At 36.1% G+C, this 26,247-nt stretch overlaps 1 protein-coding gene across 1 annotated transcript; it reads right to left on the bottom strand.

Annotated features, from left to right (window-relative positions):
• Positions 1-751: 751 nt before the first annotated feature.
• On the bottom strand, positions 752-22,312 carry LOC128997642 (paired box protein Pax-1-like). Its single transcript, XM_054423280.1, has 4 exons — positions 22,174-22,312; positions 6,324-6,544; positions 2,409-2,604; positions 752-1,065 (listed from the first exon to the last, which is right to left on the bottom strand). Exons 1-4 carry the CDS (start codon positions 22,310-22,312, stop codon positions 752-754), a joined length of 870 nt encoding a protein of 289 aa, XP_054279255.1.
• Between the last annotated feature and the right edge of the window lie 3,935 nt (positions 22,313-26,247).

Below are 26,247 nucleotides of genomic sequence, written 5' to 3'. Positions count from 1 at the left end.
GATTCAAGACGTAAATATTTTGAAACAAAAAATCATGGAATGAAATGCCGTATGTCTCAACGTGAATCGTTCTTACCTTTTTACACTGAAATGTTTTACACAATTTTCTATCCCAATAAACTTGGTATTAAACTTGTCAACAATAAAATTAAAGTTCTTAGGAAAGGATGAATAGCAATTATTGTTTGATTATCCAAGAAACAATACAACAAATAAACAGTACATGACATAACAATACTACCTAAAATACCTTGAAAAGTTTTGTAAGAACTAAAGATATTCCTGAGAAATTGAGATCACACATTCCTTCCGTAGTGATCAATTTTATGAGCAGGCCTACAGTCTTACAAACGAAACAGTCCCAAAATATTGATTTGGCAACTATCATTTTATATAGCGTATTTGAAAACAATTTTTCTACAAAGGATGACATTTTATTTTAAATAATGACTTAAGTTTCTATCCTATTTAATGACTGGTTTGAACTAGTGTACAGAGCTTCCCATAGTAAATCATACAGGATTTAAGATCATAGTTCGCTTCTTCTTTTACAATTTTCTTGTTGGAGAGTTTCAGTATCCGGGCATCAACAAGGCATGAAAGTCACAAGGTAAAATTTGTGACACTTGCAAACATGTGTCAATACTAAATTTATAAGGGTAGATAAATTAGGTGAAATAAACTTATCCATTGTTAAATCTTCAGCCTTGTGACGCAGCGTATGCTTCAGCCATCCTCTCAGAACTCTTGCTCAATGCATGTGCTGAAGACTGCAAGTACACGGTCTATCGAGCAACAAACCACAAGGAGGGTACATCAGTAGAATACTCTGTGTAGGGACTCTGGGCTTCCTGGTCGGAGACTTCTTAAGGATGGCTTCTATGGAGTAAGGACTCGGCTCCTTGGCCGGAGGTTCCGTGGCTTCTGGAGCGTCTTCTCCTTCCCCACCGTCGCTCTCGCTGCCGCAGGTGTCCGAGGTAGCAGGGGGATGCCACGGGTAAGGGTAGGGCCGAAAAGGGGGTTCTACGTAGATCCGGGTGTTTTCTAGAGATTCGATGCCGCGTCCTGAAAAATAAAAAACACTATAATCACGCTAGAGCACTATATGGGGGAAGAAAGTAGAAATATATTGACCACACTAGCGCTTAAACGTCATTAAATACTACGTAAACAACAGAAACAAAATATTTTACATTAGGATGAGAAGCCTGCTTGTACTATTTAAAGTCAATGTCCATGAGGATGTATGTTTACAGGAATATGTTCAATCAATGGATTTAACACTTGAAGGCTGGCTCACAGATACTCAAAGAACAAGCTTTTCTTTTCCTTTAAGCAAGATAGCATAGCTTCCTCTGACACAATGCCGCAGCAAGACAAAATTGGCAACGTCGCTGTTCCGGCCTTCAGAATGGACAGTAGCAATATACACTGACCCTGCGCAATGTTTATGCTTACACGTTTGTTTTCACTGTTGAGTGCGATGTTGCCAGATCGTTTGAGCTACAGACTAAGGAGATACACATAGTATAAGGATTGTATATTTTCTCTACTGCCTCGTCAGATTCAGTTGGCGGAAGGTGACAGTCGACAGTAGTGACAGGTGTGATAGTTCGCGTGCTGAGCTTCTGAGTGTGTCCACAAGTGGTGATAGTATCTATTATCGCGTGTCCGTTTATAATTGGAAATAAAACCAGTAACTAAGTACAAGCCCAGGTCAATACTGTGACATCCCTGGATCATCGTGTAGATTCAACAACTTGAATTGCTCGTCACCAAGCCAATAATTAGGAAATTCCCTTTCTACGTTGATTTGGTGTGTCGTTAAACTATTTTAACAATGCTTTAAAGGGTGTAATAAATTAAATCATCTTAGTTTGGTTATTCATCTGTGCTTTGCAAGGTTAGGGCACTCAATAGAATAGTGTGGGTCTTTGTATGAGCTGATACAAAGGAACCAACCAATTTCACATTGTGGCTGTAGGTTGAAAAGGGGTTTAGGCTCTAGGCATTGGCTTTAGGTGTGGAATGAATATTTGAATACTTTGTTCGTGCCTCTCGGATACGAGAGTGAGCTCCTGTCAAAGCTATCTCTTAGTTTGTGCTATGGGTTAAAATACGCACCCAGGTGGCGTCCCCATCTCATTAATTGATAATTGATATGATAGTAAATGAGGCGTGAAGATGCTACAGCTTAAAAAATGGATCTTTCAGTTTATCTTGGTTAAACGGTTTGGCAACTTCGACTGAAATAAGGAACTAACATCAGCACTCTCTGACGGTGGTTCAATTTAACTTAGTCTGTTTTATGGCCACATTTTAAACACAAATTGGAAGACTTCTTCCAATAGTCAACGATATAGAGTACAATGTTATAGTAGTTTATGCATGAAGTTACTCCCACTTACCATGCGGGGTGTGATGAGGCTCAGGCCAGGCTCCACTGTTGCGCAGGATACGGTTCACAGAACTGACGCTGGGGATGGACTGAGGGTCGCAGATCTTCTGCGCCAACAGCTGTTCTCGTATCTCCCAGGCGAACATGCCGGGGTTGTCGTGCTTGCAGCGCAGGATCTTCTTGACGACTGTCGGCGTCGCTACCTGCTGCAAGAACAAAGTGGAGACATGAGAATTCACTCTACGTTCCATGACAGAAGACCAGCTCAAAGGAAAGTTGAGACCATAGGGTATGAGTTGCTCAGTCTATGATCCTAAAGGAGAAGACGAGCTTTGAGCAAAGTCAAAGACCACAGAAGGTACAGTTTAGTTTAATTTACTACTTAATCTATAAAGGCAGTACTAAAGCTGCATGATTAAGACGAAGACCACAAAGCACGAATAGTGTATGGTAAAGTTCAATTTGCTTATGCAGTCTGTTTTCCTGAAGAACGCCCAGCTGGTAGGCCACGAAGAAAGGGGAATTTTGGAGGAAGAGGTACCGAAGCTACTGGAGAAGAGTGTTGACGAAGCCAAGTATCAATTGGAGATCAGGGCGATATTCGTTCAATGTATTCCGATTCTGGACCCATATGAAATTCACCATTAATGTGAAGTACATTGAATAGCTAATTCTATTGAAAAGAAATTGTGCATTGCGCAAACTGATTTTCAGAAGGAAGTGATGGATTATGAAGGTAAAAGTCCTACCCAAATTGATATGATTTTAGAAGAAATTATTTTAACACAGACGTCTTAGCTCACTGAGTGATTGACAACTACGCATGGAAAAACAACACAGAAAACAGAGGTTAATGAATAAACACTACATTTATTGATTCATTCCTCCAAATTTGTGTGGCAACCCCCCTTACCCTAATCACCGCCACTGCCCACTTAAAGATTAAGTCCAACCAAACAGAAACCAACCGTTGTCAGCCTTGTGTAATCAAAGACAGCCGACGCCGACCCGACTGTTGCACTGTCTGAGTATTTACTCTGGTTGACGTCTCACTCTGTACCCCGCGGTGACAGGTGAGGGGTAATTGTAGCCTTCATCCCCGCCGTCAACCCCCACCGTGCACCTGACTATCTCCGATCACAACCTGCGGAAACTCCTATCAGCTCTATCTACAGGACTTTCGCTAAGGCGAGGTTATGAAAGTCGTGATCGTAGATAATATTTATGGTTGAAATTTGTTTGTTGCTGTTTCCCTTCAAACCTATGTGGATAAAATAAGTTTGAGAATAAATTTATGTGACGCCGTCACATAGTGCGTATTTTAGACGAAGATGAAAGGTAAATTTTAAATTACTAGTTAACCGCCCGTGCTCCGCCACGGGAATATTGTCAGCAATAAAAGACATAACAATTAACAAATACTGTTTATCTTTGTATTTTATTTAGGGGTTACTTACGTTTTTACATGAAATAGAACTGATAGTTGGCCTGTATAAACTATTTTATGTTAATCAAACTAATATATAAGTTTAACCAAATTAATGTTTTATATTAATTCGAGTTACACTTTAAATTGGTTTTTGTTTATTACATTTGTTGTATGGAATAAATATAGTCACTTACATGTAAATCACGCATCAGCAGTTGGTAGCATTTCATGAACCGCTGACCCATTCTGTGAGTAACAGCTGTGTTTACGTCTATATAAAGTTGGGCATACTTTGGTTCAATGTTAGAGTATTAACGGTCCATTCCGATGGTAAAGGGAGACCTGGATCTTAAAATTATATAGACTACCACTACCTACCAGAAAGATGTTTATACAAATGAGACTCAGAACTCGCCATTTCAACTGCAGAGTTGTGGGATAGTATATTATTCAAATAGTTGTTTTTTCTTTTGACCCTCACTACTTTATTTACATTCGCTGTAGCCCCATTGATAAGCTTTTCCTTAAACTCAAAATGTTGATTAAGGAGCTCATTTTACCTTCCCCTTGTGACAACATAAGGAGAATATATTTGTGTCCCTGATAGTATGATCTGACTCTAAATTCATAGATTTGCTGTAGTGACGAATCCAATTTAACCAACCCAATTCAAAAGAGTTGGTGTTTTTTTGTAAGGACTTCCAGAGCACATTTAACAACATTACTGCTCTTTACTTGTTTGGTTCGATGGTTCTCTACATGTTTTTTTTCGTGTTGTATGTCTCTTTACGCCCGGTTAAGGATTACCTTTTCTTTTTCTTTTTGTACTTTTCACACCCTGGAGTTAATGATAAAGCTTTATAACGCTATAATGACCCGAGTCAACATTGCCATTAAACATAAAGTCATACTTCTTCGCCAGACCCGAAATCGTAAGTGTCACAGTTTCTCAAGCAACTTCCCTGTGTACTAAAAAAAAAAATATTTAGGGTATAGTTCACTGATAAATTGTAGTTCCACGTATCCCAGCGTACTCACACCACCATCTCAGCGCATGTCAGCGTGTGAAGGTAAAATTTGGTACTGCTAAACGTCAAACCCTGATATTGAGTAAGATAAATCACTTAAGATAAAAGGTTTGTATGTTTCCCACTCATTAACAATTATCTGTACAACTTGTACGTGCATTTCCCTATGATTGTTCTGGTGGCAATAGAGAATAAATTATATTGATCAAAACAATAAGTTTCCGTCCCTACTAAGGGTATTATTTCACATTCCATACTCAAACTTAAACTCAATTACCACTTTCCTTCAGATCACTTCGCAGGAAAACTAATGAAAACATTTCAAAAATACAAAATGTACACCAAAACATACAAATAATGTTCAAATACAATTATAAATAATACATTGTGGTATAAAAAGCTAACAAATACACTTTTCCTGGATCAAAATTGTGTGTTTATAAACACGAACTCCTAGATTAATAATTACATACTGAAAGTGAGGTTATAAAAATAATAACAAATATCTGACAAACATTAAACAGCTGACAAATAATTTATAAACTGTGTATTATATTCTTCAATAAGAATTGTATTGACTCGACCTTTGAAGGGCTGTAGGACGTAGCCCTTAGAAAAAACGTAAATTCTAATGAAGTTCGGCAAATCTACACACTATCCCCGTTAATTTGAGACATAAATCTTGTGGATCGGTCCAGTAATTACTGAGAAAACAGTGTTACAACTGTGTATTAAATATATAGATTGAGATTACAGCTTTGTCACTGACCAAGATCACAGCTGAGTTGTTTCCACCTGTCAAAAAAATTGGCCCCTCTATTTATTGATTTTGTAAAGATATTACCCTTGGGCATCAAACGCATGACCTTGGTAGAAATAGTCTCTTAAATCTTATTAAGAAATCGATCAAATTGACATTGATTATAAAACTAGGTATATTTAAATAATCGATCACATAATCTTATGGCAAGGCATTAAGCATTTCTTTTGTTTTTACCAAACAATCCTTTATTTCAATCAGTTTTGCTTAGTTAATTTTTAAGGGATTTTAATATATTAAATATTTTATTTTGAATATTTACACAAAAAATTTCAAGCTCAAGAATACGATAGAGCCTTTCCTATAAAATTATGCATAGGTTTCCTAGAGTTTCACGTCCTATCGGGTGGAACGGTTGCTTAAAATACTCACAGAAAACATATTATACTCGTATTCCAGCTGAGAGGAAGTAGTGCATTGGATTACATATTCACATCTAAGAAGAGTGGTTAGCTACGACTTCATAAATTCGTAGCATTTTGTCAACACTTTGACATCGGAAGACCTTGTCGTGTTCCCTCCGTGGTATTTACCTTGGTGATTAGAAGATTACATTCAGAGCTTGGGGTGGCCACCCGTAACGTTATAAATTCGGAACACTTTGTCAACGGAACACTTTGACATCGGAAGACCTCGCTTGGTATTTACCTTGGTTTTGCTGCCGCCGATGCTCCCCGGCCGTATGCTGCCGGTCTCGTAGAACCTGGTGAGTATCTTGGACACGCAGCCGTGACTGACCAGGAGTTGTCTGGAGATGTCGCAGGGACGGACCCCCATGAGGGCGAGCTCTACGATGCGGCGACGTACACAGTCCGGCAAAGGTCTGCCGTTGACAAACACTCCTCCCAGCTGGTTCACGCCTGCCTGGCCTGCAACAGGCGTCAATATGTGACTAGTTGGAGGAGGAAAGGTTGACGGAGTGAGTAGAGTTTGAACTAGTTTCAGATGTTATTTATCACATAACAGAACAGGTTGTCAGACACCTACACATTGGTGGTTTTCCCAGGAGCGTATCTGGTAGGGAACGTGTTATCTTGAGGATATTTTCCATCAAAAGTAAAAATAGACGGTATCAGATAACTGACACATACACAAAGTACTTTCTCCATTAGCTTGACAAAAGCCCTTATGATGAGTAAGTGGTGTGAATAACTATGCTATTTTATTGAAAAATCACAAAAGTCGCAATAACTTAAACCTAAACCTAGAAACTAAATTTTTAGATCATTTAAAGTTACCCCATTTCGTTTAGAGTCAAAGGACCATAATACTAAATTTCAATCAAATAGTGCCGTTTTTGTGAAAACCCCGATTTTCTATTATTTTATGAGTTTTATGAAGAAATCGCTATTAAAAAACATTAAAAATTAAATTAATACCTGGAGATAACATAGATACAAAGAATAATTTAAGAGGAAAAACGAGAGAAAAAGTCGTGAAAGAAATCAACATATGGTAAAAATAGAGACGAACACAATCAATGGATGTCTGAAGAGCATAATATCTCAAGCAAAACCACCACAAGTTAAACAGATTTATTTGTACTATTATTATATAACGCACTAAGCTAGTTGTTTGAAACATGTAGGTAATCAATTACATTACATTGCCAAAATATTGAATACACAATCAATATGATAGCATCTAAAACCACTGAACCACGCATGCAATTATTGTAATTATCAACTTTAATTAATTTATCTAGTAACAAAATGCTCTGTTGTGTAATTAATTAATATTTAGTTATAACTATTGTTAATCAGATTACATAAATTACAAGTTTAACAAGGGGTGACAAAACTACTGATATCCAATTATAGTTTTGTGATTTCAAGTTCAATGAGCAGGGGAATTTAATAATAGAATTTAAATATTCTATATCAATTGAAACTTTGTTTTATATACCAATTTCACCACAGTTTGTATGATTTATTTAGGTTTAAAAACTCTGAGGTAATGTGAAATACCCCCGCCGCGGCAAACCTGCAGACTGAGCGAATTTCCATTTGCCTCATTGGATTTACACTAAAATGTCTCCTTAAAAATATCACATTTATTCCCTATTTAAATAGAATCAGTTTAACACATACTTAGGTTTGCTGCAACAGGGAGGGTAAAAGTGTTTTTTATGTAAAATGTTAATAGTTAGTAAGAAATAAAAACATTTTCCAAATTTGGACAAAAAATGTTAATAAACAAGCAAACTACAACAGTTTACTTATTCTCCATAAGAATAACATGGGAATTTTAAATTTAAAATTTTTTTGAAATTTTCTCCGTAACCATTAGGTGCATTATAACACTTCAATATACTAAATTATTTGTTTTTTAAGCTCTACAAAATAGTTTGGAAAGAAATTGCAAAATTTTATGTTTTTTGAGTCAAAAGTGGGAAAACCCCATTTTTACCCCATAAACCCCCGTTCCCATGGTCCGATCATGCTGGTTCGCGAACTCGTTCGAATAAACGTAGGTTTACACGTTTGTACCAAATTTCATCAAAATCGGATCGTTTTTGCTCGAGTTATCGCGCTAACGGACACATATATAAATAAATATATATATATATGAAAAATAGAAAAATAGGGCTACTATATATAAATAAAGATTAAACATTAATAAACTTAGTACCCAAGTAAAATTATTTATTAAAATATTTACTTTTTTTACTATAGTTTCGGCTCTAAGGCCATTTTGAAAGGCCATTGGTACTTGGAGTGCTAGGTTCAAATCTCGCAAATCACCAAAAAGTTTGTTTACCTGGTGAATACCGCATTCTTCTAGGTCAAGTCTAAATGTATAAGAACGGTTCCGTGCTAGAGCCAGCAAAAAATGTTAAAAATATAGAATTATGTGTGTAGCATTGAATGTTTTTTGGTCCGAACTAAGATGTTAAATTTTTCGAGTCCACCCAACGATGTAGGAATAAAGAAAGAATCGTGACCTGAGAAAACTATATGCTCCAAAATTTGCGTCGCAATCTACAACTAATGTTTCAACCGTCAGATTCTAAGAAAAACCTAAACTATATCTGCACACAGAATGTTTACCGCACTTACACAAAACGCCGTGTAATTTCACAAATCGCTAACGGTCCAGCAATCTGGGTAATAAATTCAGACCCAACGTGGCCTAGTGTCGTACCTGAATTAATACCAATTGCGGACGGCACAGCTGCGTTTACCGGACGAGGTTTTTGCGGCGCAGATATAATTGACGCTGGAACACGAAACCCGGTAGACGTCTTTATAATAAACACTTGACATATTATAAAATCGAACTCTAATTCGCCGGGGCGGACCGAGCTATTAAGCAATTATATAGAGATTAAGCGAATTTCCTCCGCGGCGGCCCGGGCAGGTGCATTGATAAGATAACAGCATCTGGGAGCCGTTACTCTGATGAGTGCTTATCTGTTTGTTTTAGGAGGCTGTTAGGGATGAGATAAGCACTAATGCGGGATTTCAAGGTGGAGTGGCAAATTAGATTGTGGTCATCAAGGTAGAATTGGGCCACGTCGGTAACATTGTGTGGTCACGAAAACAATATAGTTAATGTGACCGTAGAAGCCTTATACTTAACATTTTACTTTATTCTGAAATTGTGACCATACGAATGTAGGTATTTTAAGCCAAGTATGAATGGAGATTAGTGCAGGATGAGTGGCGCGATCTTGTAGTCTTGTTAGTGACTAAGGCCGACATATTCCTTAGACACAGCTGTTAATTCAGCCAATGACAACTAAGGGACCTACAGTTTACTGTTAATACTGTTCTATGAAATGGCGACCATACAAAGTAGGTATTTTAAGCCAAGTATGAATGGAGATGAGTGTAGGATGAGTGGCGCGATCTTGTAGTCTTGTTAGTGACCAAGGCCGACATATTCCTTAGACACAGCTGTTAATTAATAGCACATACAGCCAATGGCAAAGGGACCTACAGTTTGTAATGGAATCCGAACCACATTTCCCCCTTGTAATTAACGAATTGGTCTAATTATCAGGATAGCATTGCGGATAGCCGTAGTACCATTGCTACTAGAGGTGTATAGTCAATGGTAGTACTCACTAGTGCGGAAGTTAATCCACACCAGGGAGTATCGCATCCACACTGCATGCCTATATCCACATCTCGTGACCTCCAAGTAGCTGGGTTACTGGATTACGTATTTTTAGTCTGTATGATCGAAGCTGTCTCCTGATCCTCCTAGTTTTTATGATAGTATAGATTCTACAGTTCCTACTCATTGTATTGGTTTGCATTCCAAAAGACAGGCCTACGCTAGACTTCATGCACCGTATATAAACCTTTTATAAATTCCCCAAAATCTCTTATCTACAATACTTATTTTATCAAGTGGCAATATATCAAAAAACCAACTTTGTATCAACGTCTAAATTACAGACGAAACACAAATCTACGAACCCAACCAACACAAAATAATGTTAAGGAGAATATAAATTGAATTTCCATCCATACAGTTGGAATATAATTTTCCGATTTCGGAGTGAAAATGAACGAAATGTTGAACACCTCGAACATAATTTTAAACTCCAGGACAAGACTTGATGTAATTCGGTCGTAAAACCTCGATTTTTCATTTGCAGCGACAATTGTCGGACCGAACTGCAAGATGTCACTTCGGCATCCGCGGTTAATTGCGGGGTTTGGTGCAAAAACCAAATCGAGTAACGAGTCAAGAGCTGCACGAGGGCAACGATCGCGAGCACCGTGCCTCGGGCCGAGTGCAGCTCGCTTTGAGCGTGCTTTGAGGGAATATTCAATGTACTTCTGGTAGGATAATGTCCTTACAACGGTCTAATCACCCAAAGGCCGTACAACAATGGTATACCTAGTCGTATCACTTCCTTAAGTGATATAAAATCGTAATTAATAAAGAGCTCGTCAATTAATTTTTCATAGATTTTAGCGTGTGTAATGTGAAATATGTCTTCGCAGCCAGGTTCTAGAACTGTCTTATCCTGGTAAAATGTCATTTGAACGAATTGGACAGCAATGCTAGTTGGAAATTATCTGATAATCGTATATACCCAAGGAAATTATTCTGAACACCCTTTTTAAAGAGAGTCGTATGCAAACGTGTTTCTTTTCTCTGGGAGAGCCGATTATTCTCTTTGGCATACAGAAAAGACTACCTCCTCAGAAGTGAAGCAAATTTTATGTTACTAAATAAGTCACTGATGTTTTCAAATGTAAATGTTCATGTGTTCAACACTTATACATTTTATAAATCGTACCGTACATACTTGGGGATTGAGAATAGTGGGACCTATTTATTAAAAGCTTAATTATTGTTGACGAATACAGTAATACGAATCCAAAGATACTAAAATTTATGATAAATCGAATAATTCCAATCATTTAAAATAAAGTCCAATAAAATAAGTTGTATTCAGTTAATTATTTTAGTGTCACAGCTTTCTCTAATTGTACCATTTACAATTTTCAGGTCAAATTTCCTGACAGGCACAGGTGCATAAATAAAATCGCTGACGGTGGCGAACGGCACGATCATTAAATTGACGCTTGAAGCGGCGAATTTCGTGTAATTGAGTGAGTATTACCACCAAAACACTGGTAATTTATTGCGTGTGATGTGCATATGTAATTACCAACCTTGGGCAGCCCAAGGCGCTCGACAGAAATGCTATTGAGGAAATACGTAAAAAGAAGAAATTACCAATTACCAGACTGTTGTCCTGTCCTGCGTGTTGTTTGCAAGCACCGAAATTTGTGCAAAAATCTGTCTTTTGCTCTGTTGATACATACATGTTCAGTGAGGCTGGAGTAGCAGACTTACTACAAATCCCTAAAGACCCCTGACAAATACTTCGAGTTATCCCCAGGAAACTCTCTCAAAACATCACTTTCCGCATATGTAAATGTCCAAATGACGGTAGATGTAACTTATTCTTTGAATTTGCAAAATTAAATCTCTAGTTCAGTACATTGTATTTTGGTGATATCCATTGGTTCTTGCTAAACATGCGTATTTTTATGTGAACATAGTATTCATTTTATAGTTTTTAGATAAACTTTGAAACCTTGCCACTGTCTCGTATCTAGGATTACTGTAGAATATCTTTATACCTACAGGATAATCTTTAACACATAATACAGTTGAAGTGTAAAATTGTAAATTGAACTGCATGAATTTAACTACGGACGGTAAGCTGTAGGGAAGGGAAAGAAGGAGATTATGATGTGACCAAACGCATTGTATTGTATATAACAAATTTGTTGCTTTTGGAAATTTCGGTGTTACCTACAAATCAGCTAATTTATCTGTTTGGTTTGAAGTATTAGAATACTCAGTTTGCAATCGGTGTTCAAAATTGTATTCGATCTTTCTCCTCTATTAGCAACGTGCTAAACATTGGTTGTTGTGATTACTTTCTTCATTTCATGACAAATGTGACAAATAAGGCCTTAAGTTGCCAATTTACACCGTTGTTGTTTAAAAACTTGTGTGTCAACATGAAATGCCATCACAGTGAGCTTGAAATCGAACCCTTCCATGAATACAGAATACAAAACTGTTCAAACTGTTAACTCCTTTCTACAAACAAAATATAGATCGAATAGTTATTGCTCATTCAAATTAATGATGCACAATAAATGGGTGACCAAATACGTAATAATGTACTTGTCTGAGTACAGTGATTAATTGATCACCACCAGAGCTTATTTAGTTCCTATAGTCTGTATGATGGAACCTGACCCATGACCTAGTCGTAAGTCAGGAGATTGGTTCCATTGGACGATACATTAACATTCCAGGACGCAAGGCTCTACCCCAGTGCCATTAGTCTAGGACTCAGTTGCGCAAATATCATATAGCTAAAATCCATTGTAGCCCCGAAACTGCTTGGTCTATCATATTACCGTTGGTGTTTGGCAGGAATTGAACCCAGGACCTCGGGAACGAAACCCCCGTGCTTAACCAAACCACCTCACTCCCCGATCATGACTTTTTGCGAACAGTACACTGGATCACTGGAGACATCAGTATTAAAAGTATCAACAACATCAGTAACACAATTTGGTCCTTCGAGACACCGTCTCAGCTGTAACATTTTGGGCGGTGAATTTTTTACCGCAAAATCTGTGGAAGTTATTGCGCAAACGTGCCCGCTCTGCACACCGTGACGAACCTGGCAAACCGAGTTATAAACGATGGAGACAGACGCCGTGGAGAAGAAAGAGTTGCAATTGGTCGAGAGCCATTCCACCAAAGACTCGGACTGTCAAATTACAGGGTGGAGGGGTCTCGACAATAGAGATGTAAACATAATTGACTCATAAATTATACGAATGTGGGCTGCCCGCGGTGCCCTGTGGTAACAGGCAGGTTTGATGTAGGAATATGCACTGGAGAATGCAAGGATCGGGGCTCTGGATTTGGGATGGATTGCGGATTGTCCCGGATATTAGTATGGGCTACTTCAACTACAATAGTATTTTTTGTAAAATGTTTGTTAAGTTCAAAGATCACTCACCTGTGTGTGGCATTTGTTGCACTTTGGTTTAGTTTCGAGGAATATCCCACAGGCGGTGGCTGAAACAAAGTGCCATGGTAAGTGCATAGCAAGTGACCTATGATGGCAACAATAGGCTAAGAGTATTCTAAATGCTTATCATATTTGCTGAGGAAGTAAAGTATTAAACTAATAACTAAATTAAGCTTTGCGGTCTTTAAATTGTTTTGAGAGAAAAAAAAACTAATTAATAACTATTTTAGAATGGCAAGAAATGCAAAATGGACCTTGTTATGTGTGGGTTTTTGAATATTGAGTGATTTTTTAATTAACACTTCAAGTAACTAAATCTATAGCCCTGGTAGAAAGCGTTACAGTATAAATCTTCAAAGAAATACAACGATCAAGTTCGGTAAGTTACTTCCAGAGAGTATGATTATAAATTAAACATGCTTCATTATCAATTTGTGATCATGGATCAGCTCGAAAATTACTAGATAAGTTCCTGTCCGACAAACGCAGGGTGTCCTTTGGCTTTGGCAATTAGATCACCAGCCTTAAAAGTATTTTGAGATAAAGTACACTATAGCTTGTCCTAGCCATTTGTTACAAAGAGCATGGAGCGCACTTTAAAACAAAAGAAAATACAGTAACTGTAAACATTTTAGATTTGAATAGGCATATAAGTATACTTGCAGTTTCCAAAGTCAATGGCATTATCATCAATGTCAAAACGCCATAGACGGATTTTTGTCCTAGGACGCTAGGCACGAGCCTGGGATTGTTTTTCACATTACTTCAGGCTAGACCTAAGGGTTGCGGCATTATCACTTAGACAAAATCCATCGGTGACTTTGTATAATTTGACCCGGGACCTCAGGGACTGAAGTCCCGCGCTCGAACCACTAGGGTAGCTCGCTCCCCAAAGTCCAAAAAATTCAAAGTCAATGGCATTATCATCAATGTCAAAACACCAGAGAAGGGATGGAACTAATGGTGCAAAACCAGATAAACTGCCTCTGTTGACCCTCGATCCCTGATTTAATTTCACGCAAGGGTAGGTGAGGGTCGCGGTGTTTAAATCTATGTTTTCACTCGGCGCGTGTTGAGCACGGGGCCCCTACATATCACATGTATGATAGTACAGGGTTGAGCACGGGGCCCCTACATATCACATGTATGATAGTACAGGGTTGAGCACGGGGCCCCTACATATCACATGTCTGATAGTACAGGGTTGAGCACGGGGCCCCTACATATCACATGTATGATAGTACAGGGTTGAGCACGGGGCCCCTACATATCACATGTCAAGTAGGAGTTGTACCCTATCGCAAAATCAAAACTCATTTTAGGTGCGAGACTTGAGCACTTTTTAGCTTGTTTGAAGACAATGTTACAAAGCAAAATTGCTTCTCACAAAAGGTACAGTAGATATTGTCATAAAGAGTGATTTATGTAAGATAACTGTCTTAGATTGTATCAGAACAATCAGGAGATAGCATTTTATGCCTCTATTGTGGTCCAGTCTGCAATTGTTTTAGATTGTTGTACTGAAGTATTATATGTTATGTGTATTGGATGTTTTTTATAATCAATATCAACTAGTGTACCTGTTGCTCGAATTCGAGCAATTGCGAAGCATTACAGGCGACTCAAAGATTATGGAAATACTCACGATCTACACAACAGTTAGATATAATCAAAATCTTTTGTAAATATCTTATCTTTTTTTCAAAAAGATGATCTTGTTTTTTTAGTGTTTTTAGTGTAAAAAAAAACATGATTTCTATTTCTTTTACTTGGTTGTGTTCTATGACTTTTTCTATGTTTCCATTGTTTGCAAATCGGTTATTTAAAAGATTGCTCAAGAAATGTAGCACAGTGTTAATTCAGTTTTATTTTTAGCCTATATCAAATTGTCCAAGATTTCTCGCTCTTTTCCATTGTAATAATTAAACCAACCCAAGTTTCGTCTACAGATGCAATATGCCAAAGAATATCACCTGCGTACAATCTCCAAGAAGTGGTAAAAAAGGCAGAAACCAACCCATACAATAGATATAAGTTAACTCCATAAGAAATAATTTTAAAAGTTACTGTGATATTAGGATTTTCCACTGATTTGGTAATAGAACATTATATTGCAAAACATGACACGATGCAGAAGAAAATCAATTTTAAAATCAGAAAAATCCATTGCAAATACTGTACTTCATTTTGACAAATTCAATCAATCACAATTTAAATATTAACAGCTGTTGCATTAAAAAGTAGTGTAGAATTATGCATACGAGAGGTCGTCCAGTGGTCGAAACTCGACCAAAAATATGTAATGTACTAACTTATCTATTTTCACCCCATACTGTAAATAAAACATGTGATTGGAGTTTCTTCCATTTGTTTTGATTTTCTGTTTATATTTCGTTGTTATTTCGTAACCAGCATAGCAACGCATAAGATCCATGTTAATTTTTTCAAATTTTTAAACTCATTTTTTGTGCTTATCTTTGAGCCTATTTAAATTTATAAAGGGGTTCTGCACACCTACAGGAAAATAGCTTTCCAACGGTATGCGTAGATTTTCCCTACGATGCACACGAGCTGAGAAAAAAGGTTTTAAAGAAACATGCTTGCCTATTAATATATAGATAGATAGATGGTCGTAATGTAAACAAATCTGAAGAGGCAACTTTAAAGGCTTCTGGGGCAGAGCCCCAAGGGAATTGACCTCTTTCCTCTTTTGATGGCTCATCTACAGACCAAGACCTTTCTTTAGAGACCCCTACCAAATTTCTACGCCCAGCCGTTCTCTCAAATTAGCTGTGACAAAAACCCCGTTTTCCTCCATAAGAATAACATGGGATGGGAATTTAAAGGCCACGGGGGCAGAGCCCCAAGGGAATTCACCATGTTTCTCTTTTGATGGCTCATCTACAGACCAAGACCTTTCTTTAGACACCTCTACCGAGTTTCTACGCCCAGCCGTTCTCTCAAAATAGCTGTGACAAAGAAAAACAGTTTCAAATTAATATATAGATTAGTACTCCTGATAATTCACTACATTTAACAAACTCGTCTCGATATGAAAGCTTACTACTCAAAGGAAGCATAGCTTGTGTTTTTTATTAGTTCATTCCTAATATAAACATGTGAAAGCTTGATTCAAAGTTTATACATTTTATATTCACAGCTTGCAATTTACGTAAAGAAAGTACCTATGTGTAATCAGTGAACACGGTGGTTTTCGATTATTTAATAAAATGTAACACACTATTAACGATAACAATTAATAAAACTAGTCCCAAAACAGAACCTTGTAGCACACCATTACACCAAATTTAACCCAAGACGCGCACATGTTATAACCAACATCGTTGACTTATATAGTCAAAACTTCCAGGTATGAGACAAGCTGGACGCCACTTATTTACTCAGGCCACCATGACAGGATAACATTTTGACCCTCAAAAGCTGTCTCAGTAGTAGTCCAGTATCCCAGTACCCTGGTAGTCCCACTAGTCCAGTATCCCAGTATCCTGATAGTCCCACTAGTCCAGTATCCCAGTACCCCAGTATCCTGGTAGTCCCACTAGTCCAGTATCCCAGTACCCCAGTATCCTGGTAGTCACACTAGTCCAGTATCCCAGTACCCCAGTATCCTGGTAGTCACACTAGTCCAGTATGCCAGTATCCCAGTATCCCGGTAGTCCCACTAGTCCAGTATCCCAGTACCCCAGTATCCTGGTAGTCCCAGTATTCCAGTATGCCAGTACCAGAGTTGCCACGCGCCCCACGTCTGGACCGGTTGCCAGGCTCTGTATCAATTACTCCGTTCGCCGCAGATTTACGACGTGGCTCCTTCTCTTAATAACTTTCCGCAGAACTTTTGATTCCTGTTATTACCCGACGACAATTAGAGTAACGAGTTTGAATTATGTCTTCTTTATCTCGCTTCGGTCCACGCGCCGCGCACAGCTGATTGTGAACGATCGGAAACGTGAAGGTATTTGAAATTATGTTAAAAGGGAATTAAGAGGTTAGATTTAATGTATCGAGTTGTGTGAGTAGCCAAGAATGAAATCATAATGAATGCCATGGTATAGTTTACACATGGGCTTGTTTTAAATTCCATCAACAGTTTTTAGCAAATTAGTTACGGTATTTTGTGTGTTAGCTGTAAAATGTTACATTTGATTCGCTAAACACGTTGAATTTTTTCTTTACGTTTGATGTGCTCTGTCCTGATGTGAATATTATAAACTACAAGAGTGGAGTTTATAGGTTAAGTCTCCATCAAAGTATTAAAATATAACCTACAGGTTTCGTTCTTTCTTGGTGGCAAGGCTGGAATTGGATATTTAAAAAAGAGAAGGTTTTACTTGGAACTGTTTCTACAATCTGATAGGTACAATAATAATGACAGTATATAACTGTGAGATAGGGACACTAATGTTCAGACAATATATGCGTAGACAAATAGTGTTATTGAAACTCAGTGAATATTTCTCAAATAATAATTGTATGAAAACGTTAGCACAAGAGATACGAAAAATGTGAAAACCTTTAGCCACCTTTTTTCTCTGTGTATATTTGCATTGAAGCATAACACTTATTGTACTCACTAATTAAAGTCAATACATGACTGCGTTGCACAAACCGAAACGCGGCTCCGAAAGACAAAACTCGAAAAGGAATGGTATCACAGAAAACATACTAGTAGTATGTTTTCTGTGATGGTATGCAGCACTGTTCCAAAAGAATGTGAACTTTCGTAGTTATATGTTTCGGAGCAGTGCCTGGATCTTACACAAAAATCTGAGTAGCATACGACCGGATAGAAATAATACCCCCGCCGCAGCAAACCTGCAGACTAAGCGAATTTCCATTTGACTGATTGGATTTACACTGAAATGTCTACTTAAAAATATAACATTTATTCTTGATTTAAATAGAATTAGTTTAACAAGTACTTAGGTTTGCTGCATCAGGGAGGGTAAAACTGTTTTTTTTTTGTAAAATGTGAATAGTTAGTAAGAAATAAAAACATTTTCCAAATTTGATCAAAATATGTTCACAAACAAGCAAACTACAACAGTTTACTTATTCTCCATAAGAATAACATGGGAATTTTAAATTTACAATTTTTGGAATTTTCTCCGTAACCATTAGGCGCATAATAACGCTTCAATATACTAAATTATTTGTTTTTTTAAGCTCTACAAAATGGTTTGGAAAGAAATTGCTAAATTTTATGTTTTTTGGGTCAAAAATGGGAAAAACCTATTTTTACCCCATAAAACCCCCCGTAAACCCCCGTTCCCATGGTCCGATCATGCTGGATCGCGAACTCGTTCGAATAAACGTACGTTTACACGTTTGTACCAAATTTCATCAAAATCGGATCATTTTTGCTTGAGTTATCGTGCTGACGGACACATATATATATATATAAATATATAAATATATATATATATATATATATATATATATATATATGAATTTGAACGGATGGTGTTTTTGGCCTCTAGGGACCTCAAAACGAAAAAAAAATCGGTCCCGCGTCCAGGTCTTACCATGAGTACTACGGTAATAGCTTATTCCCTATATGGGAAATTCGCTAAAAGCAATATACGTATCCCTAAAATATATACAGATATCATATCAACGTATACTTTTTTTTATCAGCTGTAACATTTCCAACTCTAACACAATTAACACGGTCTGATATACACCATTAACAATCACGACTGCGTGAAATTAACAATTAACAGTTTGATGCAAACGTCGAGTGAGAGAGTGTGATAAGGAGTCCCGAGGGATGGTGATGTTCCCACAGGACCGGGACTACTACATGTGTCCTGAGGGAACTGGAGACTAGGGTGGTGGTAAAGGAGGGTGATCATATTGCTACTTACATGTTTTGTAAATGATTGTTTAAAATATTATCTAATTCATGGAATTATTTTTGTATATTTACATTTTTTTTTTGTTTGTTTGTTAATTTCATGATATTTAAATATAACGTAATATATAACGTTAATATTTTATTTAAATATATTCCGGGATACGTATTATTTTTGTCGATATTTGTTCATCTTGTTGCTATATTATTGTTAGTTATCTATGTATGCTAGTTATTATAATCCGTGTTATATTATATAATGTAACTATATATGAAATGGTGCGTTGATTTTATAAATAAATCGATTGGGCCCATAGTGGTGGTTTGTTGTTATGAAGAACAATTAAGTAACAAGAATTTGGATTGTTAATTTATAATTTCTCCGTACACATAGTACATGGAGGAAGTATTGTTTTCGTAAACATTTTCGAATTTATGTTTTGGGTAAAAATATTCGTTTTAAGCCCTCTTCACCCAAAAAATGGTTCTCGAAGAGATGTCTGTGGGTGTGTTAAGAGTACACATGTGGTCCGATTTTGATTAACTATGAATGTGTGTACAGTAGGGCCTACTAATCCACGGCAACTACAGGATGTTTTAGTTTTTATTTGCTAGTGGTTTTCTTATAAAAATCCATTAAATAAGGAGAAACCGTGTACTCACAAATCTGCTCAAACGATTTTAAAATATCTTTTAGTATATTATCACCCTGTTTACTCTAAAAGAAATAGTGCAACTCACATCAATATTAAAGTCACGGTTCCAAAGTTATTGCGATTTCTGTGTTTTATCTATTAAATATCACAGTTACTTCCACCTCGTATTTAACCGGTTAATTACGAAGCACAACCTAATGAGAGAAAGTATGCGTCAGTCAGCTGATACGGTTTATTCAGTGAATAAACAAGCATGTAATCATATGTAACTTTTCATTTAACACATGTTTTGTTCACGTTATACATCAGCTGTTGTTAAAATAAACTGAAGGCTGTGTTTATACTTAGTGATTGTCCTCTAATCTTCTAACGAATAGATCAAATATATTGCGTCAATAAACTAAACATATAAATATATATATTGATTTACACTATGTCGATTGCTAAGTATTCCCTTGAACAGGAAACGGAAATAAATAAGTAATATTCAAATTTTAATTATTAGTTTGGGGTTGCTTGTACTTTGATTTGGAATCGACTCACAAAGAGATACACTAGTAGTAGAATATCTTAGAATATACATATTATTAGAAGAATATTTTGATGTCGCGCACGCAATGAAAATATTGGGCTCGCAATGCAAATAATAGGGATAGGATGTGGCATAATCGTTTTCACCCTATATCAACTATATATATATATATCAAATATATCGTCGATTTTGAAGTCACGATGTGACGCAGGTTTGCTAGTACATAGTACTTTTGACTCAATGGTAGTACGCAATTGATTTATTGCCGGAAGCATTACAAAAATGTACAGGCTTATTTCAATGAAAAAAAAAACTTAATCGCCAACTAATGGTATTGCTCAGTGAGGTTCATCTCTTGGATGACTATTATTTAAATTAAAGATTTATACAATATTGTCACAATATTTATTGAATATTACTATAAATTACTTATAGATTAGCATAGTAAATTAGTAAGACATATATTAGTTTGGCAATCTATTTGTATTCAATACATAAAACATAACATAAAAATAATGTATTATATTGTATTGTATGTAATTATATTCAAACTGTAAACAAATGTACCTTAATATTTTTTCTGGTGCATTCAATACTAACTTGTCCGCAGTTTAAACATTTAAAATTTAGTGAAATGTTTTCTTCCAATGGCCGACGAAAACTGATTCTTTGCACAATTTTATGATACGCATACCACAAAAAAGGAAATGGTAGACAAGTATTGAATTATTATTTTAATTTAAAGTAAGTAAGTAAGTATCAAGTAAAGTGTAAACCGGAGCGTACCATAGATGTGATTTATGTTGTACATAAAAGAACTGGTTTTGTTCAATAACAGTCGTTGTTGTATTACTTTGAATGAAAGCGATTGATGTGAAATGGATGTTTTGGTGCGAAGACATAAAACTAAATTATGTATACCGAAAGTTTATTATGAAAAAAGGGGTTTTGAATAAACATACTTATGTGAGTTAATAAAATACAATAAACGCCTATGTAACACGATTATTCCTGCACCGTATATACTAAAAACTATAGTTTTGTTTTTATGTTACGTTAGCTTTTTCACAGTTTATTATATTGTTATCTATTTCCATAGTCTATTATTGTTATGTAGGCCTATAGTAAATTTATTAATGTTAATTATTTACAATTTTGTCATTTTGATGATTACTGATTTTATTGATGTTAATTATTCACACTTATTGTCATTGCAGTTAATTAGGTACTTACGTATTATACGGAGGCCACTTATTTTACAGCGCGCTGCGGCGGTTAGGTTAGGTTGGGTTATCATAAGTTTTTATGACTCATCTCGTATAGTTCGATTCATAACGAAACTAGGAAAGTTCTACAAACATATTTATGATAACCCAACTTAACCCAACCGCCGCAGCGCGCTGTAAAATAAGTGGCCTCCGTATAATACGTAAGTACCGTTAATGATTACGCTGTTTCTTGTTATTGCTATTGGTGTTTATTATTCACACTTTGCTTGTTATTGTTATTGATGTTAATTATTTACACTGTTTCTTGTTATTGTTACTTTTTTCACAATGTTGTAACTGTTGCAATTTTACTCAAACTGTCCACCACCACCACCAGACTTCTTACTCATTTATTGATGTTTTCTATTGTATATCTTGTTGCATGTAAATCTTGTCTAATGTATTATTTTGTAAAATGGCGATTGCCGTCGGAATGAATAAATAAATAAACTAAGAATTTAGTTGAATAATTTTAATTAAATTAAATGCTAATTATGTTCTATCTTAATCTAAAACGTATTTTAAATATGTTTAAACTAATTTATACAATTGTCAAACGTTATACCTCCACAAATTTTGTTAAAACACTTAACCCCTATCTAATATTCCAATGATGACTATAAAAGGGCCAGTTACCTGTTGATGCCGCAGCGACGAGATCAGGAAGGCTTCTGACGACTCCCATCCAATGACAGAGGAGTATTAGCGACGAGAGCCAATCAGAGGGCGAGTAGAGGTTGCTTAGCAACCGAGCCTCCCCTCCCCACCATGCCATATTGACCCATTCATGTATTGTCTAATAATGTATTGTAAACATATCTGTGCACTTACGAGTGTAAATTGATTGTTGAATGTTTAGGTTTATTTGTTTTAAATATATTTTGTAGGTAAACCTGGATCTTATTGATCAGTCTACAGTTTTGAATTTGAATTAATCGAGTTTTGAATTTGTTTTACACTGAGTACTAAATATCAATGACAAGTGATCAAATCACTCAGGGAAATTTACAAAGTAAAAAACGTTAGTAAAAATATTAAATAGGGCCTATACGATTATGATCCCTTTATCTGAACTTTGAACTACAACAGCTGATCTGAACTGGTCAAAGTAACGATACCAGTTTCCCTTTAAACCAACAATAAGACTTTTGGAATATATTTAAATGATATAGCTATCTAACCTCACGTACATTTACTTTTTATTTGTACTAAAACGTAAACGTCTGGTCTTTCTAACTCAAACAATTCGCTTAGTATTTCTGCTACAATTAAGGAAACGGTGAATAAAAGTACACTGTACGCTTAGAAAGGCACCATCAAGGTTTAACTGGTTTACTCTCGTTTCCTATTAAACCACTATTATATCTGCCCAGCTTTTGGGGAATCCCGTTTCCCAGGTTTTCGAATTAAGGAGTTTTTAAACGCATGCAAACTATGCCATTAACTTCCAGCTCATTTTTTGAGGGGTTATTTTATGTCTTTTGATAGACCATAACTTTTCAGCGGGTCGCGCGAACTACCAATAGAGGCGCGTAGTCAAATAGAGGCAGATGCTATATAAATTGGGATTGTTAATTTGTCGTTTAGTTGAACACTTTATTTTCACCTGCGTTTTACAACTCTTAAACATCGTCATCAAACACTTCGTTATTATTTAATTTCTGAATGCCCAACAAATTTAAGTTAATCCGGTATATCTGGTATATTGTATCCAATTTGGAAACAATTCCTACATCAGATTTGCTTACTTAGTGGCTTCATCTAAATTCCAGCAAGACTTGTTCTCGGAAAAAATTTGTTAAATAGTTTAAAAAATTAGAAGATTTGCGAAAAATTTCACAAAAAATTCAAAATCCTTTGGTAGGGATTGATTATATAAAGACTCAAATCTGTGCAAAGTGTAATTAATCTGAAATAAGTTGATATCTAACGAACCTATCCGCTACAGTGTATTCTTTTTTTCCAATGCTAGGATTCATATTTTGCAATGATAATATGGGTTATTCGTTGGTATACAACCTAAATCCTAAATAACTAGCTTAAACCATCCTTCAATAATGCACCCAGTAATTGTTGTGTAACTGTTGTGCTAAGAAGTTTGGTTTCAATATTTAAAATGCATGCCAATGCATTCATGTAAATCTGGCCAAATAAATGACTTATGGCTTTAAAAAATAAACACAAGATCATTAATTTCCTTTGATACATAATATGACGATTTACCAAATGGCATAATGTATCATTTGGTAAATTGTCATATTACAGTACATAATAATACATTTTGAATTAAACACAATGTGTATGTTGGAAAAAACGTCATATTACATCAAAGATTGCATTGCAAAATATAGTGTTGACAATAACATAAAATGCCACCAATATGCACGACTATTACTAAAGGCGAAAGATGAGTTAGATTTTATCCCAGCAGCCACCTGATACTCCTTATAAGGTTTATTGCTTGTAAGTAACGTTGTGAAATTAATTACCGAATGCTTGTTTTACACGCTTTTTATTACTTTAAACCGATTAATGCACTCTGAATGGCAAGAACACGATTTTAATTGCTTACATTAATGGTTTGAAATTTTACACCCATCGTATGTTAAATTGACGTTAATTAATTCTGTTTGAAGAAGTCTTGGCGTGTTGTAAAATCTTAAGCTTGAAGTGAGTTTTGTATCCGGAGTGTACACAGATATCGATTACATTATTTTATCTTATTTTAGAATACAGTAGTTGTAACAGTGGAGAATTTTCTGTTCAGTTATAATGAACCCCCGCCCCGCACTCTTAATGGTTTTCACTATGATGTTTCCTTAAAACGTTGACATTTATTCCATATTTAAAAACATCAGGATTAACGAGTACTTAGGTTTCACATAAGGCACTGGCAAGTGTGTGTTTTTAGCGAATTATTGAAAGCTTGGTTTAAAATCAATAAATTAGCCAAACAAGATAAAAATATGCACATGAAATATCACACTACAGCAGTTTACCTATTGTCCATAAGCATACATTGAGCGTTTTCAATTTACAATTCTTTAAATTTTCTCTGTAGCCATTATATGTACAACACCGCTTCAATACGCTAAATTATTCGTGTTTAAAGCTCTATGAAATAGTTTAGGAGTAGATTACAAAATTTTATGTTTTTTATGTCAAACATGGGAAACCCTTATTTTTACCCCATAACCCCCTACCCTTAAACCTGGTTTCCATAGTCTCTCATGGTTCGCAACATTTTCCATGAATGAGAAATTCACTAAACATAAAACCATGAACATCTCAGTCGTTCAAACATCCCAAGACATGTTTAAAAATGTTAAAGAAAAGAAAGTTTGCGACTTATTTTTGCCTCGCCTCAAGTGGGAAAAAAGGGTACAAACGAAGCGAACCCCGGGGCAGCCCATAAACCCGTTAATGACGGGTTAACCACGGGCCATCCCTCATTAGAAACGGAAGTATGGAATGGGCTTTTGTCTGCTATCAGAGATCGGCGCGTGTCCGCGTGCTCGTGTTACATCTGATAACAGAGACACGGCGACGGTGGCGATCGTGCTGCCACTGTCGATTACAGACCTATCGCGCTTCTGCCGATGGAACCGAAAAATTGGAAAAAACGCTCCGCTGTACGATTTTGTCGTATTTTTACGATTCTGCATTACGTAATGGACCAAAACACTAATGACTAGATCACGAAGTTTTAGTAGATAGTGGCTGTTCTAGGAGTTTTATTATTTTTTTAAGTATTAGGAAAAGTAAAGTGTTACCTATTACCCTGGTGGTAGATTACTGAGAATACCCTATTATTTTAGTCACGTTATCTGAACTGATTAAACGAAAGAATAAAACTGCTGACCACGTCTAGAAATAGTGCGCATGGTAATATAATTTTTTTATAACATCGCCTGACCTGTTAAACAAAAATGAGCGACGCTGATAGTTTCTTCCTATTAATAACGAGTAATTTGGTAATACGATTATTTTTGTGACATCGCCTGAACAGTTTTTGAAATGTTATCGATTTTAAACTTGAGCACTCGTTGGAAATGCTACTTTCAGTACTAGTTGTGCTGTTTGGTATTTTTATAATTGTTATCAAATGTTGCATATTTGATGTTTGTTTTTATTGTATTGTTGTTTTGAAATTGTACTATGTTCTTCTAAGTCGACACTCATAATTACTATTGCTTCAAAAGGCGCCACAAGTCTAGAAAACATCGATATAAAAATAGTGATAAAACATGGTCTCTTAGTCAAATCAAAATTTATGTCCACAATTACTTTTCAAATTGTTACTTTACGATCGAAATTCCCTATACTGAACGTATACTCAAGTGGCCAACCGAGAAACGTCACTGAATAAGAGCCAAAGCAACACTTAACAAATTGTTATACAGGTCATCAAACCATAACTCAGGAATCAAAGTTTGTGTAACAAACGACGCTATTAGCGACGACAGGGTTTGAATCCATATTCATTAACACAGAAGCTCAATGGCTCAGTGAGTAAAGGCGTGAACACAAATTTGACTTGCAAATAGCGCTTGTCCGTTTGATCGAATAGATATGCGCTTGCGTTCCTTCTGGTTGCTTACTCAATCCGACTGAGATTTGGCCATCAACGTATATAACAGTGCTTGAAATTATAATAAACATTTTAAACGCCAAATACAGCACGACATTTTATAAACCGTTTACGTATGG

The sequence above is a fragment of the Macrosteles quadrilineatus genome, unplaced genomic scaffold (genome assembly GCF_028750875.1).
Source record: "Macrosteles quadrilineatus isolate MER2022 unplaced genomic scaffold, UCM_ALF_1.0 Scaffold_6__1_contigs__length_79288215, whole genome shotgun sequence".
NCBI classification, from domain to species: domain Eukaryota; kingdom Metazoa; phylum Arthropoda; class Insecta; order Hemiptera; family Cicadellidae; genus Macrosteles; species Macrosteles quadrilineatus.
This window is presented reverse-complemented; position numbering and strand designations above follow the sequence as displayed.